A 17,834-nucleotide genomic window follows, 5' to 3' on the forward strand; every position below is an offset into this window, starting at 1 on the left:
CTAGTTAGCGGGGATAGCAGACGGGTAAACTTAGTACTCACTGACTCAACCCTGTTCCGTTTTGCATTGTAATCGACCACCGTGACAATCGCCTTCGGTCAGATCCTTTAATCGATCTTTTTTTTTTGTCTCTCCAAGTTCAATCGAGCTTTAACAGTTTTTGTTTCAGATCTATTATTCTTGGTTACTTATATGAATTAAATTTTAATTGATTTAGATAATAGGAAATGCATGAGTTATGCATTTTGCTGGTGCAAAAAATGCTTATTGCCTTTTAGCTTTATTCTAGGAAGACATGAACATATACCACACAAAATAGATCGATTAAATAGATTAATATGAATAACAGGTAGAAATTGTATTTCGGTAATTTTGTAATTAAGCTCCTAAAAATGTGTATTCAAAAATGATTTAAAATTAAGAAAAATGTTAAGGAAGGAGTATAAAGTTATCCATGGATTTATGCATGATTGACGGAATCGACATCACAGGTCCCTATCTTTGACAGCTCTGTTTGACATTTGAATTAAAACATTTGAATTTGATATGCAATTTTGAGGATTGAGCTTATTTTATGTTATTTGTCATTTATTCTACAAATGGTAGTTGTTTAGTTTACCACTCAAGAAAGGAGGACACAATAAGTCTTAAAGGTCGCTATGATTAACCTCCCTTCTAGGCAAGGATTATCGGCATCCTGTCTTAGTCCAGAGCCAGTACTGGGAATACCCACATGTATGGCCAGTAGTGCACTAAAACTCTGGATAAGGGAAAAGCAGAATGTCCAAACAGACAACGGCACAGGCACAGCAAGGCCATTATTCAATTCTCTAAAACCACAAAAGAACAAACAAAGGATTAAAATGGGGATTACAACGGGCCTCTTGACAGGACACATGGCTGTCAAGTGTTACCTGAACAAGCTCAACCTGTAATATGAAGAAAGTCTTTGCTGCAGACTCTGCGATAAAAATCCTGAAACAGCGGAGCACATAATATGTCACTGCGACGCTCTGCATTGATTCTCAATTTGAGCGGGCCGAAAAACGTTCTTTACCATCTTTTGACGGGAGATGCACTAATATCTCACCGACACTTTACGACATCGTCTGTAGATATAGAAGAAGTTTTGCTTGCCGTATCGGTGAGAACCAGCCCCTGGACAGCCCACCTGATGAAGGGTAGGCCCAGAAAGAATTAAAAACGGTGATTGTCCAAAAATTTTAAACAATCGTGGGATCCATATATCAGAGGTTATATAGTACATTGATCGATACGAAAAAAGGACACCTTAACATTTTTATAAGTTTTAAAGTTCTAGAAACACTAGTTCTACCAACTAGAACAAAAAATATTGAACTTTGATAAGAAATATATAGGCTGAAATTTGCCAACCCTTACTTTTTGTGCTATAAGGAATCGCTAAGAATAATCTCCAACCTCCCTCCTTCCAAATAGGTTATATGTTCAGATTAACTAAATGCATTATAATGCCTCAACGAATTATCATAAAAATATCCTCCAGCCATTAAATCGCTCGACTTGCATCACTCCTCCATATCTAAAGGCTCAACTGTAGATCTAGTATGGATTCCTAGCCATGTGGGCATAAGTGGTAATGAAGATGCTGATAAGATTACTAAGACTCCGGCGAATGATGGAGATTTTATACCACTCGCATTTTCTATCTCTGAACTAAAATTTTTGGTTTGGTCTAACCTGTCCAAAACGAAAAGTGATATTCAGGCAAAGTGATATTCAGGCAATAGAATAAAAGTGATACTCAGGCAATAGGAGACTCAAATAAACTATATAAATGTAAACCTCAATTCTTCCCAGCTCCTGTTAGTACGAGAGCTAGCAACGTCGGAAAAACAAATATTTTAAGACGTCTGGCTCTTTGATATATCTTTTACTATGCTTTCTAGAACAGCATGTTGGTTGCCGGTAAACGTTGCGTTCCTTACTGCGCATTGAAAGAAGATCCTATATTTTCATTAGTCCTTTAAATTCTAATACTGAATATAAATCGAACATGTCTCCATAACACAGTGCGTCAAGTTTCCGACCACGAACCGATTATTCAGAGTTCGAAAAGTTATTGCAATTATTCAAAGAGTTTTTTATTTTTTTTTTGTTTATATTCTGATAGTAAAGTATTAAATATTTGTTGTTTTTTTAATTACCAGAATTATTTAATACTTTACTATCAGAATATAAACGAAAATAAAATAAAAAAGTCTTTGACCTGACCCGGATTCGCACTCTGAATCATCGGTTCGTGGTCAGAAACTCTACGAACTGCGCTATGGAGACATGTTCGATTTATATTCAATACTAGAATTTATAGGACTAAATTAATAAAAAATATAGGATCTTCTTCCGATGCGCAGTAGTGAACGCAACGGGTATCGGCAGCCAGACGGGCCGCATTCTCTTTCAGAGAGCATAGTAAAAGATATATCAAAGAGCCAGACGTCTTAAAATACTTTCTCGAAAACGTTGCTAGCTCTTAGACTATGTAGTTCGGTCATTATCCAGAAATGAAAAAGCCATTTGGAATCGGCTCAGATTGGATTGTTATTTCTCGCATTATTTTTTTTAAAGGTAACCCCCGCCTATCTGCTCTCTTTGTGGTAACCAATTAACAGTGCACCATCTCCTAAAAGATAGTCCCTCCTTTATTAACTTAAGAAAATCACTTGGTCTGAATGTTGATCTGGATTCCGTAGTTAATGTTAATAATCTACAATCTTTGTTCCAATTTATTAGGATTCATTGGTTTGGGTTTATTAATATAGTTTAAATTAACTTCAATTTGATCAATGCCGCTAAATGACTTAGCAGCTGATGAAGCTTATACAAAATCCTTATTCTTCTTTTTCTTCGTCATTTTTTTGCTTTGTGTGAAGGTGTTCCAAATAGCAAATACCAATTACTCTTAAAAATAGCAAGCGTGGAGTCTTAAAGTCCCATACGCTCTATGAGTTTATGCGGTTTATCAGTCCATCTTGTAACTCTATAGCCACTATAGGTTGATGCGTCGATTTGATGCGATGATGTTTCTATGCAATGCGTTGTGCCGCGGTTTGACTATAAGCCGGTTTTTAGAAAAAAACCATCAAAAGAAATATCATGAACACAGTGGACGAATTTCCAAACGTACTAACGAATCACACTGAAAAACCGCATCATACCCACTATGCGTGCATCTTCGTATCAAAGCATCAAATTAACACATATGGGGCTTCAGAGTTCGAGAATTGGGAAAATGGAAAAAATAAGTGGCATAAATTCAGTAGCATAATTTGCACAATAAAAATATACAGATTTACATTCTTTTACATTCGATTTATTTTAATTCTCATCCAAGTGCTTTTAGAGATTGCAAGAAATGTTTGAGAGTAAAAATACTATAAATGCAAATATGGTAACTGTCCCAGCTATCGTCACATTAAGAGAATATCTCAGTTCAGTTAGCTATAAAATCCGAATTATTAGTATAAGGCTTATAAGAAAATTAAATATCACACTAGGGGATATTTTTAATTAAAATTTAAATAAAACTTTAATAACTTGACCGATATTTTCGTTTATTTTCAAGAAAAACTAAAAAACTACAATTGTCCTAAATATCGTCACCAACTTGTTCCAATTTTCTATATATGTTATTTCACACAAAAAACATTGTTTTTTACAAAAGTTTATTTAGAAATTGCGACACATTGCAAAAAATGAAACATAAACAATTAAATAATTAAAACAATAAGCATACAAAATAAAATTTTAATTAAGAATATTTCCGATATCAGCTCAAAAATAATAGTGTAGTGATAATTAGTGAATGCAAAGTATTAAACATTTTTATAAAAAAAAACAGTAACATCATATTAGTAAATATATGTATACTTTTTAATTAGTAAATAAAATTTTAACGTGAGAAATTAGTTTTACTTTGGCATATTAGTTTAAGATATAATATCACGTATATCAATAAGATATAATATCATAATCAGGTATATCATAAACAATTCTTTTATTTTTTTTTAGTTTTTGTAACAATATCCTTTTTAATGTAGTCCAAAACATCTTCCGAACTCTAATATTTCCCATTTTTAAAATCACAGGTATTTTACAAGAAGCCTATATTAATGTAGCTTACATGTTTAATGGCCTAAATTCCGTCGCAGACATCCAGTTCTCGTCATCCATTTTTAATTGATAATTTAAGGTGGAATTAATGATAAAAGTGGGCGACGAAAATTGGGCACATTAAATAGAGCATTTTCATACTTCCATTTATGGAAAGAAATATTTAAATTATAGAAAAATGAATTTATACTGAATAAAATAATTCTGCCTATAATGACCCAATCTTCGTCAATGGTGACGATAATACAGCACGCTCCGTTGTGACGTGTCCCGAAAACCGTCACCCATTTTTTTAATTAATATTATATAGAAAACATATTTTTTATATGAATATATAATAAAAAACCTTTTACACTGGTAATTGATTATATTTGAACCTTAGTATACTAAACTACATTATTGTGAAAGAAAATCAGGAAGACTGTTGCTCTGCTTAGCTTATAAGAAATGGGTGGATTTTTGTCAACGTCTAACTTCCAACTAAAATAGTCGTTATTCCACGTAAATAAAGTGCGCCATTTAAAAAAAGATGTATTGCAACGTTTCCAGATATATAAAACAACTATTTAAAATTAATTATTATAGAATTTTTTCTCCGAGTTTCTTAATTTCTTAAAAAATATGGTAATATGACGAGAATTAGGACAGTGACGGTAATTGGGCATTTACCATAATGCGAAAAAGTGTCGATACATTCATCAGAGACGTGCGTATGAAATCGTTATATTATTAATACGTTATCACTGGAATATTTTTTTCTAAAAAAATTTCTAAAAAATTATATAGGCAGCATTTGAGATAATTACAAAAGACCTATTTTTTTAGAAGCTTTAACATCCTGTATCTTTAGCACTGTGCATATCCGCAATTGGAATAAAATAGCAAACTAAAAACAAGGCAGAATCGCACTTATGTTGATATAAAAATATATTTTATTTTTGCGTGATTAATCTCCACACGAGAGATGGTGCACATGTTTTTGAAACACCCTGTATAGGTATCTACCATCTGTCTTATCATAAAAATATTTTACATAGCGTAAATATGAATTAAATTATCATAAAACTACAAGGAGTAAATTGATAACAGTAAAGTTGGAATAAATAAACTAAAAAAAAGTATATTAACTACTAAGAAGTGAATTACAGCTTAAAGAATGTGAGTCTGTAGTAACGTGCAGCATTGAAATGTGACTTTTTATAAAGTGCAAAAACTGTAGAAAAATGGGCGTTGGCCGAATCGTGAGAATCCAAAGTGCAAGAAGGATACAGAATGAATAAGTAATCGTGTGATCTATTTTATTTGTTGTATTTTAAACAAACAAACCTTATTGAGTAAAACAACCTTGTTAAATATAGTCCTAACAAAAAGTCAGGCCGTTACAAAATTATGATGAAAAGGTTCGCTTAATATGGACTAATTTTAGGCTTTGATGATATTAGAATATGAACAACTCAGAGCGATATTGAAACCGTTAAGGAAAAAAATAAATTTTTTAAGTTTTTTAAAGAGCTTCTTTATGCGGGCTGGGAGTAATTTTTCAAGGCCGTGACACGACATGCAAGACGACATGCGACATGACAGGCGAGAGGAAAAGTGGTAGGGAGAGCGATTTAAATGAAATTTGGTATGTCGATAGATTGGACCAAGACCAGCTTAACTGTGTACGATACATGTCACTGTGACAGTTAGTTTTGACGTAAGAAACGTCAAAATTTGATGTCCGATTGTGACCAAATTTGGAGGGTAGGCTATACGTGAGCGACAGTGCACTCGGTCCCACCCTGCAAAGTTGGATACCACGTTTTGTTTACATTTTCATCAGGGTGGGACTAAAGATTTAATATTGAAGAAAAATGTGGGTCGATTTCGGCATAATTGACGACGGGCTACAGGATGACGCCCTCGACGTTTCGAACCGATGCTTCTAAATGGACGAAATCAGTCCTCAGACGGACAGACAGACGGACGGAAGTAAGAAGAAGTTTCACTTCAAATATGCGCACATAGTGCACATATCATTTTTTTTATTTTTTAACAACAGAGGTATAGAGATTTTTTTTAAATTAAAAAAAAACACGACATTCACAAAATCATAGGTTGCCCAATAATTAAGGTATGTTGCATTTGCCTGGTTTTGTATTATTACCTGTTCAGTTTCAATTTAAAAATAGATACAGTTTTTCTTAAATTAGTTAAAATCTGCTTGTTCAAAATTATTCAAATTTGGCACGTGTAGGTATTCAGCATACGCAGATCTTTAAAAAAATATACGAGGTGAGTTTCCTACGATGTTCTCTATGGGTATCTCGAAAACTACTGGAGATAGAGAGTCGGTTAAATGGGGAACGAATTGCAGTTTTGTGTGGTCATAAATATGCGCCTTTTGGATTTTTGGAAAAGTTCATGGCCTACTAGATATTTCGAATAAACAAATTTTGACAATTTAAAACTTGTCCCTAATTCCATTATAATCTATTTTAGACAAAAAGTTTTCAGATAAAAGTTGTAGATAATCACATACCTAATGAGTTTGTGTTTTCTGATTTTTTCTAAAGCCTGTCATTTTTGACATATGACACAAACATGTTTTTTTTTAATGGAGACCATAGTTGGCCATGACTTCATAAAAAATAACCGTTTTTTAAGCTTTTCAGCGATATAAGGTATAATATGTTTATTTCCAAAAATTACTGAGTTATAGCCAATTCTTATTTTTATTGACTAATTTCACTTAGCTGATATGGTATTCTTATTCTGTTATGATTTATAACTTATAAAAAGACAGAATGTACTACTAAACGGTTCTTTAGAATTTACATTACGCAAACTAAAACTTAAAAAAAAAATATCAATAGCCCATACCAGGGCCCATAGACTTTAATTTATTTTTCCCGTACCGCCTCTTCGAGGGCCTCTTTTAATTCATCGAGGAGGACCATGCAATTAGTCCACCTTTTTCGATCCCTGAGTTTGCATAATTATGATATAAATAATTTTAACATTTCTTTTATTATGGGGGGGAGGAGGTGTCATAATGAAAGTCATGTTGGAACCATTCTATTGATGCGCGACTATCTAAATTTAACTTTTCTAACATGTCCTGAAAACCGTTCTCTAAAAAACGTCAGTAACATTCACCGGTCAACGTATCCTCGAAAACGTATGACCAAGAAAAGTTGAACCAATAATCCTACATGCTTTTCTTCATTTAAAGAATTCATATTTACAATTTTTGTTTATATTAATTTACAAAGTTTGGATGTGACAGTTTTGCATTTCTGAAGGCAACGACGATTGAACTTGTTTCCATGGTAAACTGGAAAGTGAAATTATTTTAAAATTATAAGAATTGGCTATAACTCAGTAATTTTTCGAAAAAACATATTATAGCTTATATCGCTGAAAAACTTAAATAATGGCGCTTTTTATGATGTCATGGCCAACTATGGTTTCCATTTAAAAAAAAACATATGTTTGTGTTATATATCAAAAATGACAGGCTTTAGAAAAAAAACGGACGACGCAGTCTCATTAAGGATGTGATTATCTACAACTTTTATCTGAAAACTTTTTGTCTAAAATAGATTATAATGGAATTAGGGACAATTTTTAAAATAGCCAAATTTTGTTTTCTTCGAAATATCTAGTAAGCCAAGAACTTTTTCAAAAATCTGAAAGGCGCATATTTATGACCTCACAAAACTGTAATTCTTTCCTCATTTAACCGTCTCTCTATCTCCAGTAGTTTCCGAGATACACATAGAGAACATCGTCGAAAACTCACCTAACAGCGGAGCCAATATATGGACAGTTCAAAATTTGCATGGGGTATCCTGTTTATTATTGTTACCAACGCCAATGCACCACTTGGTATAACATTTAATCATAATGAGATGATAAACGATATGTTCAATCTTGCTTTTTTCTGCTTCAATAACTGAGAAAGTATATTAGGTTTCTACATAATTCTCGTTAACCTTAAGCGTTAATTTATGACTAATCATGAATTGTTAACAAATATGGAAATATGTGCTCGACAAATAACTGTTAGTGGGCTGGTCAATAGATTGAAAAAATTGCTGTTAATGAGCCAAATTGATATGTAATAAGATATCTGTCTATTACTTTGAATAAACATATCAAGGAAGGTACATATCTACATCGTTGATCTGTACTTACTTATTGTAAATATCGTAATCGTAATTTTACTTGAGTGTTTAAGACAATGTAGAAATTGTTAAATATAAAGTAATTTTCTTTTTTTTAACGGAATACCTTGTACCTTTTCTACGATGTTCTCTATGGATGTGGATATCTTGGAAACTACTGGAGTTAGAGTGTCAGTCACATGAGAAAATAATTACGATTGTTGTGAGGATAAACATAATATGTGCCTCCCGGATTTTTGAAAAAGTTTATAGCTTACTAGATATATCGAAAAAATAAAATTTATATATATTATATATATATATATATATATATATATATATATATATATATATATATATATATATATATATATATATATATATATATATATATATATATATATATATATATATATATATATATATCTATACACACTTGATTATATATATATATATAATCAATCTACTTTAGACAAAAAGGTTATTACTTAGTCATGGAAACAATTTCAATCGTCGCTGCTGTCAGAGATGTCAAATTCTCACATCCAAATAGAAATATTTTATTCAGACGCAACTAAATTGTAAATACGAATTTTTCAAATGAAGAAAAGCTGTTAGATTATTGAAAAATTCGTTCAACTCTTCTTGAACTATACATTTTCGAGGATACATTGACCGGTAAACGTTACTAATATTTAAACGTTATACCGGGTGCGTCTCAAAAGTAGCTCACCCCTATAACTTTTTTATTTTTTTAGTTAAAAAAACGAGATTTGGTATATTAGTATATGACATAAATTAGGATTGATTGACGTATTCAATTGTTTTCGGTCACTACCTGTTTCACCGGAAATTACTACAACTTTTGATTTTTAAATGGCACCTTCAGTATTTTTTTACTTTATTCGATAGAACCTAACATTCCGAATAGTATGACATATCATATGTCAACTTTAGACATTTTCGCATATGGTTTATTTGAAATTATAACATAGGTTTGTAACGAAAATTTGACTCAAAATACCAAGTGTGTGGTATCAAATTATTCGTAAAAAATGCTTTTTCCAAATATGCTAATGAGCCACACTGGTTCTATTTGGAAAAATTGAGATAAAATTAAAAATACGATTTGGGCATCTTTTAAACGGCCAGGACAAGACACTAAAAACATTAGACGATCAAATCTATTTTTCCAAGACTTCTTAATTCAAAATTAGTTTTCAAAAAATATTTCTATTCAAAATATCATTTTCTATCGAATAAAGATAAATAAATATCGAGCGTGCCATTTAAAAATCAAAAGTTGTAGTAATTTCCGGTGAAACAAGAAGTGACCAAAAACAATTGAATACGTCAATCAATCCCAATTTATGTCATATACTATCATACGGAATCTCGTTTTTTTATCTGAAAAAATAAAAAAGTTATAGAGGTGAGCCACTTTTGAGACGAACCCGGTATATGTTATGGTTTTCAAGACACGTTAGAAAATTTAAATTTAGAGACTCGCGCATCAATAGAGAGGTTCCATCATGACTTTCATTATGACGCTCGCCCTCATAATGAATGAAAGTTTAAAAATTATTTATATCATTCCGATCTTATTTATATATTATCATTCAGAGAGAAAAGTTTGTAATTCAGTTTAAAAAAATGCATTTTATGTAGTCACAACAATAGCGGATTTTTTGAGAATTTGTTAAAATAGCTTAAAGTATATGTAGTGATATTAGTTTTTTAAGTTTTAATTTGTGTAATGTAAATTATAAAGAACTGTTTTATAAATTATTCTGCCAAATTCAATTCTTGTCAAAACAAAATTAACAATACAATAATTATGTAAAGTTATCGGGAATAAACTAAAAAATGCAATAAAATATGATTCTTCCATTTAAAAATATAAACCTTCCTTGACTCAAACTTTCTGTACAAATTATTATTTTTCTGAAATTGCCCTAGTACACAGTTTAAGCACGGATTAACTTACAGATGTGTCACTTATTTCATCTTGCTGATAAACGCCGCCGTAATCTCGGACCTTTAATAGGGCTATGGCGTTGTCAGACTTCGTTTTTTGCCAGGCATAATTTCTGGCACAGCTTTTTTTGTAGCAATTGGTAGCGATTCAACATACGTATACGCTTTGTATCCGAATGCATCCTCATTTTATTTATATAATTTCTCCTTAGGAAATATCAAGCACCTTAGTGATGTGTTATAAGTATATTTTTAAATTTATTCTAAGTTGTGTGCAATTGTAAGGAAATTAAGAAAAATAAACAGATTTATTTGCAAAAATATATATTTTTTTATGTTTTTTTTATATTTTGCTCTATAACATATATAAATAAATAACCTAAGAACAACAATGGTCAACATAATAAAGGGCAGTCGAGTTTTAAACTCATTTTTAAGCGTACCTTGAATTCATACTTCAAAAAAAAATCTAAACTTCTAAAGCAATTCAAATGTGACTAAGATCCACAAGCCAAAAGGAATATTAAATGCAATACTATATTCTACTAGAGGTAGTTAGAACAAAGAGATATTGTGCATGCAACAGTACAGAACAATAGACTAGAACCACATAAAAACATTTGCATTTAAGAAGATGGTAGTATAGAAAGAAAGGAAAGATGTTAGTTTATCTCACATTTCAATTGCTTTCTTATACTAATAATGCCCTTATAAAGGGTGTTTTGTATTTTCAAGGCATCGATTAAGAAGAATGAGTTATTTTGAGGTCAGAAAATTGGGCTATGGTCAATTTAAACTACTTAATAATATTTCTTGGTGTAGGGAAGCCCTTGGAGGGTGGGTCCCCAAAGTCCCTCAGCCTTGATTTTGCCAGCAGGTCCTTCAATTAGAACTGGAGCAGTTGGTGGTCCTTTTACAGTGGCACCGGCTCCGGAGAGTCCAATAGTGCCACCTCCTTTGGTAATGGCAGCTAAAAAGAAAGAATTAGTTATTTTATGAAATATCAGTAAGCTTCTTATCTAGAATACATAAGGCAAAATTTATGGTAGACCGACAGACAAGGAAAGAAAAAAAAACTATCAAAACTTTAGTGGGTCTTCTAACAGAGTGTCGCAAGCTCAATATGAATTTAAAGCTAATGGGATTGGCAGATAAAGCACATTTTGTGGCAGCATAATATACGTGCAGTTTCTTAATCATCATAGTCATTTGTAAGAAACCATGTAGAAGGTTTTATATTCAGTTATTAGACTTTTTTAAAAGCATGTGATGAAAAGGCACATGAAATTGCCAAACAAGGCTCATAGGTTTATAACCCTTCTACGGCGCTGTAAAAAGAGTCATAAGAATGACCAGAACACAATGTGTGACCAACAAATGTCTAGAATAATAGAAAAATGTACCACTGCATTGACAGGCAAAAAATTCATAGTAGAACATTTGCCAAAGTACCCTCTGAAAGAGCAGATTTCGCCTATTGAAGAAGAAAAAACAAAAGACATTTTTTAAGACTGAGACAGATTGAAAAATTGTGTCTTTTTTTGAATTAAATGTTTCAAAATTATCTTTTATTTAAGATAAATACAATCCACTCCAATCCGAAATCAAAGTTTATCGATATATAATCGAAATAAATCGATACTTCATCACTTATTTTATGTAAACAATTGTTACTTACCAGCAGCCAAAGGCAATGGTGCAAGAGGTAATGCCGGTGCTGGGGCTGGAGCTAGGTACGCTACTGGTGCCGGGGCTGGTGCTAGGTACGCCACTGGTGCAGGAGCTGGCAATGCAATAGGTGCTGGCGCTGGGGCTGGAAGGACAATGGGAGCAACGGGGAGTATTGGAGCTGGTGCGGCTGTCAGGATAGCACCAGTTTTAGCGGGCTCGGTAAAGATGGCGCCTGTTTTTTGGGGACCGGTGATGATGGCTCCGGTTTCTTGAGGACCAGCCAAGATAGCTCCAGTGCTCTAAAAAAATAGATGTAATGGAAACGAGGCAGTATGTACTTTGTAGGTTTTACACGTAAATATAAATTGATTAGCGTTCACTTATTAGCGTTCATTGATGAGCGTTCGCAAACATAACACTTGAAAATTGTTAAAAATAAAAGTTGCCATTAGTTTAAATACCAAATAATGTAGTAAAATATCAAGCATCTTAAGAAAATTTTCGTCATACTGCATTACTACCAATTTTTTCAAACTAAAAGCAACATATTATGAGTACTTATATGATTTCAGAGAATGTACTATAAAATATACAGGGTGGTCCGAATTGTATTCCGGAAACTTCGGCAGCGTATTCTGCACATAAAAATAAGTAAAAAAGTTCGCATAAATGTATGTTCTAAAATGTTTAGTTTCGAAGATACAGGGTGTAGAAATTTCATTTTTATTTCAATTTTTTCAAAATAATTTTTGAACTAATTTTCGATATTTGAATGAAAATTGGTATTTGAGGGTTTTTTTAACATTTTTTAACAAATTTGATTTCGATGTTAAGATGAGTCTTACTGGTAGGGAGCGCCCAACTATATGTTTTTACTGTTTTGAAGAGTAATAACTTTTCGTCCGTCCCTGTATTACACTACTCAGTAAAAAAATGTACATTTACGCCTTATTTTACGTAAAAAATGTATCTTGGTAAAAATCGTTGCGAGCAACCGTTCTCAAGATATCTGGAATGGAAATAGTCAATCCATGTCATAATTGATAAAAATTGATAACATGTTGACTGGATAGTTATTAGTCTGAAATAATAAAATTTGTAATGTTTGTGTGCCAAAGATTTAACAGAAACTATCCTATTTTTTTTCTAGAAAAATTCATGATTTTTGTCATAGCATGTAAAAATCCCCAGATTTTAATTCTCATACCAAATACCGAATTTAGTTCAGAAATTATTAAAAAAAAATCGAAATAAAAATGAAACTTCTACACCCTCTATCTCTGAAACGAATAATTTTAGGACATAAGATTATACGAACTTTTTTACTAACATATTTTTATGTGGAGAACATGTCGCCGAAGTTTCCGGAATTCAGTTCGGACCACCCTGTAAAATTATTATGTTGCAAAGGTGGGTTTCTCATAAAATGTAGCTAGAACTGTGTTAACTGTTTTGGTCTCTAATTTAGAAAATTACTTTTGTTAGTTATACATATTATATTATTTGTATTAAATAGTAAATAACATTTTAAATTAAAGATTTTCTGATGATTTAAAGTCAACCTATCAGGTAATCAAAATAATGATTAAAATCATTGATTCTCAAAATCGTGAAACCCAAGGAGTCCACGCATGCGCTGTGCATTCGTGGATGGAGGAAACAAGGATGCATTCGGTCCCTTTAAATAGGATGTTTAAAGTTTAAAGGGACTGAATGCATCCTTGATTTAATTGTATTTCTCCGTTTTACAGATATATCTGTGCTACTGTTGTGAAATGAAAAGAAAAGTGGGCAAACATTTCACTAGTAAGTAAATATAGAATATATATGTAAGTGAGGATTAAACTAGTCAATTATGAAATTCCTTTAAAGTTTACTAAAGATGTTTATAATTTTACATTATCGTATTTATTTCTTCTTATTAATTAATCAAAGATGCGTCAATTTTCTGTAAATTTTACTTAATGATGAGATAGACTGGTCTTCTTCTACTGATTACAGTTGAGGGTTGGAACCTTTGGTGTTACACAGCAAAATAAAAACACTAAATCACTACAATACACCAAAACACTTTTACTTTTACACTGGACGCGCGTTTCGCTAACCATGTTAGCATCATCAGCAGATGATTATAAACTGAAATTTAATAAAGTTTATAATCATCTGCTGATGATGCTAACATGGTTAGCGAAACGCAAGTCCAGTGTAAAAGTAAAAGTGTTTTGGTGTATTGTGGTGATTTAGTGTTTTTATTTTTCTTCTACTGAGTCAAATTTGTGATGAGCAAATGCAAGACCAAGACCAAGACTCCTTTAGTTTTTGTGTTGTAGAAAATATAACTAATTTGGCTTGTTGAACGTAAAACAAAACTAGCAAATTATTGAGTTTACCCTACCTTATATCTTAAAAAAGGGAACACTTAACACTTTACATATTAAAAAAGGGAACGTTTATATTTATGACACACTAGTCAGCTATTCTAAAATATATTTTAATTAATGTTAAAAACAGTAATTTTACCTTAGGTCCGGCCAGGATGGCTCCAGTAGAAACAGGTCCTTCTAATTTAGCAGGAGCAAGAATGGGAGCAGGGGCAGCATAGGCAATGGGTGCAGGGGCGGCATAAGCAATGGGTGCAGGAGCGGCATAAGCAAGAGGGCGAGGAGCGGGAGCGGGTGCAGGAGCAATGTAGGAGGTGATGATGGTCTTAGCTGGGGCGGCGTAACCAAAGCTGCCGAAACCTTCGTAGCCGTAGCCCGGTTTGGCAAAGGCCATCGCCAGGCATGTAGATAGTATTATCTGGAAAAACAAAACCGTAAAAATTAAAAAATACAAAAAACAATTAACTGTAATAAAATTTTAATATTTTTGTAACTACATATATTAATTTGATATCTTTTATAAACGCATTAGTTAATAATTTAAAGAAACTGTATGAAACTATTATAATACTGTATGTCCCCGGATTGTGTTTACAAGAGGAAAAACTTTTCTATTATTGACATTTTGAGAAAAATGCATTCTTCATAAAAAATTTGCTTAATGGTTAATCCCGTTTATACTGTTCCAAATTTCCCATAGTGTTTTAGAGAATATTAAAAAAACATAAAAATATGTCCTAAAAATCAAAAGGCGTTTCTTGGTAATATAATTTCGATTTCATTCAGTGATAAATAGTTTTTTACTTTGGCAACGATGTGTCTTTTGCTACTCCCACTAAAAAAAAACTCCCACAAAAAATATTTACATTCTAGAAATACCTACATGTTTATAGAAAAGATCTGTTTTTTTTGTTAACTTATTATTAGCTTATATTTTGGAATATACAGGGTGTCCCAGAAATAAGGGCAAGTATCTTAACTGGTAGATTTCGGTCTTAGAAACACACCTATGAGGGTTTTTTTGCGAGAAAAAAAATTAAAATTAGGAATTTTTTCTTGTCCAAAAAAAATTTAAAAAAATCCATATCCTAGAGGACTAAAAAATTGTAGAAAAGAATTCTACTATATTTTCATGTTTTTTTTTAATTTTCTTTAAAACGGTATAGAAATTTGAAAAAACATAAACGGGATTAAGCATTTTAGAACAAGCAAAAGTTTTTATGAACAATGCATTTTTCTCAAAATGTCAATAATTAAAAAGTTTTTCGTCTACTTTGGACATACTGTAGTATACGTATAATTACCTATTTTATATTAATTTATTTATTAAATATATTAACTGTAACAAAATTCCTGTTTTTTAAATATACCTATTTATTTAATATTTTTATACTTGTTTTTATTTTACCTTAAGGAAGGTTTTTTTATATTATAGAATATTTAAGTATAACATAGAAGAATTTTTATATTAGGCAGAAAATAAAAACATATAAATAAAATTACAAGAAATAAAAAAAAAATATATAATAATCCACATCTGCAAAATAGGTACAAACATATTAATAAATGACATATGGACATTAAACAAGAATAATGTTTATACAAAATAAATTCCGTTTAATTGGACATGATTTTTAAATCAATAACTTAAAATAGACAACCCCTTATATTGAAATTCTTATTTGTTATTGCATCATTTTCGTACTGTACATAATGTCACTACAGACCTTACAAAGTTGAAAACAACACTTACATAATAAATGCATGTTTTGAAAAAAAACAGACTTGAAAGAAATAATTACTTTCTTTTTTTCATTAAAAATTTATTGAAAATGTGCCCTTACCAAGTCATGGCATTGCATAATTTTCATATAGTTTATGTCTATATCTAGACAAGTAGAAACTGTATGCTTTGGAATAAAACATATTGAAACATAATTATTATTATATTGTTTTTTTTTTAATTAAAAATATGTTCTTACCAAGCCTTTCATAGTACTGAAACTGCTCTATAAACTGATTAATCAAGAACGATATGGGAAATAGTACGAATTTCCTAAACGCACCCCATCTTATAAAGCTGGTAGCAAAAAGCATGACCTTCGTGTTCCTGGTACGCGAAGCCGAGGTGCAATATTTTCAAAAAAATGCCCATGACAAAAACTGCATCGCACATATGCATACGTCATGTCACCGATATGGTCCGCTATATGGATCGCAAGTCCTTGCGTCACGTGGCAAGGGTGTGTTAAGGCGAACGCATACGTGGGTATATGGTGCAGGATCCGGCCGGTCGTTTCAGTTTTGTCGTTACGTAAATGATTGCTTCACGGTCGGGTGGGTATGGATGCCTTTAGTGGTGTCGTTGAGGTCGTTCGAAATCAGGTGGAAAAAAGTGAGCTATTTTTAGTACGGAACAGGATACGTCTGTTAAACAGATTTTCCTGATAGAAAATAGCTTAGAGGACGTTAAATTTTCTGAAAATTTGACCATTTCAGACAGTAGGTATATTTTCATTCAGTTATCTTTTCTCAACATTGTGAAACACAAACCGGCAAGTGAATAAAAATTGTTATTTTATTTTAATGGATAGCGGGAAAATCTCATAATTATTGTATCACAAGTTATATAAATAATATGTAATAATATTAGTATTAATCACAAATTTAGTATCTTCGTGAACAAATATTATAGACATGTATACTTGCAATTTTACTTGCACTGAAGAGAATTTGCAGCAACTTTTCTTGCACTCTTTCAGATTATGGATCCTGACCCATAGTTTTTCAATTTGCTCTGGCTCTTAAAACTCTGGTTACTTTAGAGTTGAATATCATCAAAACTATGATAACTAAACTACAATATACTCTATATATGTATATGTTACGTATTAGTCGAATTCGGGCAATGCCCGAGAAAAATACACAAATCTAGTTTCGAGCAAGGAATATTTCCCAAACCCGAAAAACCAACTAACCAATGAATTAACACCCTCCAAATAACCACGCTAACCAACTCGCCAAATTACTAAACCAATCCAACCAAAAAGAGTGAAACTAATGCAATCAAATCACACTAGAAGCAAAAAACTAATCGAATAAAATTAATTTTTCGGGTTTGGGAAATATTCCTTGCTCAAAACTCGATTTGTGTATTTTTCTCGGGCATTGCCCAAATTCGACTATTGGGCGTAATATATATAACAACTTTTTGAGAGACATATTTGGTATATACCGAGTGCCGTGCGTCTCAAAAGTGTATATGACATAAATTAGGATTGATTGACGTATTCAATTGTTTTTGGTCACTTCCTGTTTCACCGGAAATGACTACAACTTTTGATTGTTAAGATGGCACCCTCGGTATTTTTTTACTTTATTCAATAGAAAATAACAATAGAATGACATCTCATATGTCAACTTTTGATATTTTGCATATGATTTATCTGAAGTTATAACTTGCGGTTCGTAACGAAAATTTGACTCGAAATACTTTTGACTC

At 31.8% G+C, this 17,834-nt stretch overlaps 1 protein-coding gene across 1 annotated transcript; it reads right to left on the bottom strand.

The window, feature by feature from the left end:
* Window positions 1–10,604: 10,604 nt before the first annotated feature.
* On the bottom strand, window positions 10,605–16,408 carry LOC115878345 (skin secretory protein xP2-like). The gene is made up of 4 exons (XM_030894814.1): window positions 16,315–16,408; window positions 14,472–14,750; window positions 11,959–12,250; window positions 10,605–11,250 (listed from the first exon to the last, which is right to left on the bottom strand). Exons 1-4 carry the CDS (start codon window positions 16,324–16,326, stop codon window positions 11,081–11,083), a joined length of 753 nt encoding a protein of 250 aa, XP_030750674.1. The 5' UTR covers window positions 16,327–16,408; the 3' UTR covers window positions 10,605–11,080.
* Between the last annotated feature and the right edge of the window lie 1,426 nt (window positions 16,409–17,834).

The sequence above is a fragment of the Sitophilus oryzae genome, unplaced genomic scaffold, assembly GCF_002938485.1.
Source record: "Sitophilus oryzae breed Bouriz unplaced genomic scaffold, Soryzae_2.0 scaffold_1062_pilon_pilon, whole genome shotgun sequence".
NCBI classification, from domain to species: domain Eukaryota; kingdom Metazoa; phylum Arthropoda; class Insecta; order Coleoptera; family Curculionidae; genus Sitophilus; species Sitophilus oryzae.

Coding starts and splice junctions, on each gene's coding strand:
- LOC115878345 (XM_030894814.1), bottom strand. Junction 12,251..14,471: donor CCATCCTGGCCGGACCTAAG/GTAAAATTACTG, acceptor CTATTTTTTTAG/AGCACTGGAGCTATCTTGGC. Junction 11,251..11,958: donor ACCATTGCCTTTGGCTGCTG/GTAAGTAACAAT, acceptor CTTTCTTTTTAG/CTGCCATTACCAAAGGAGGT.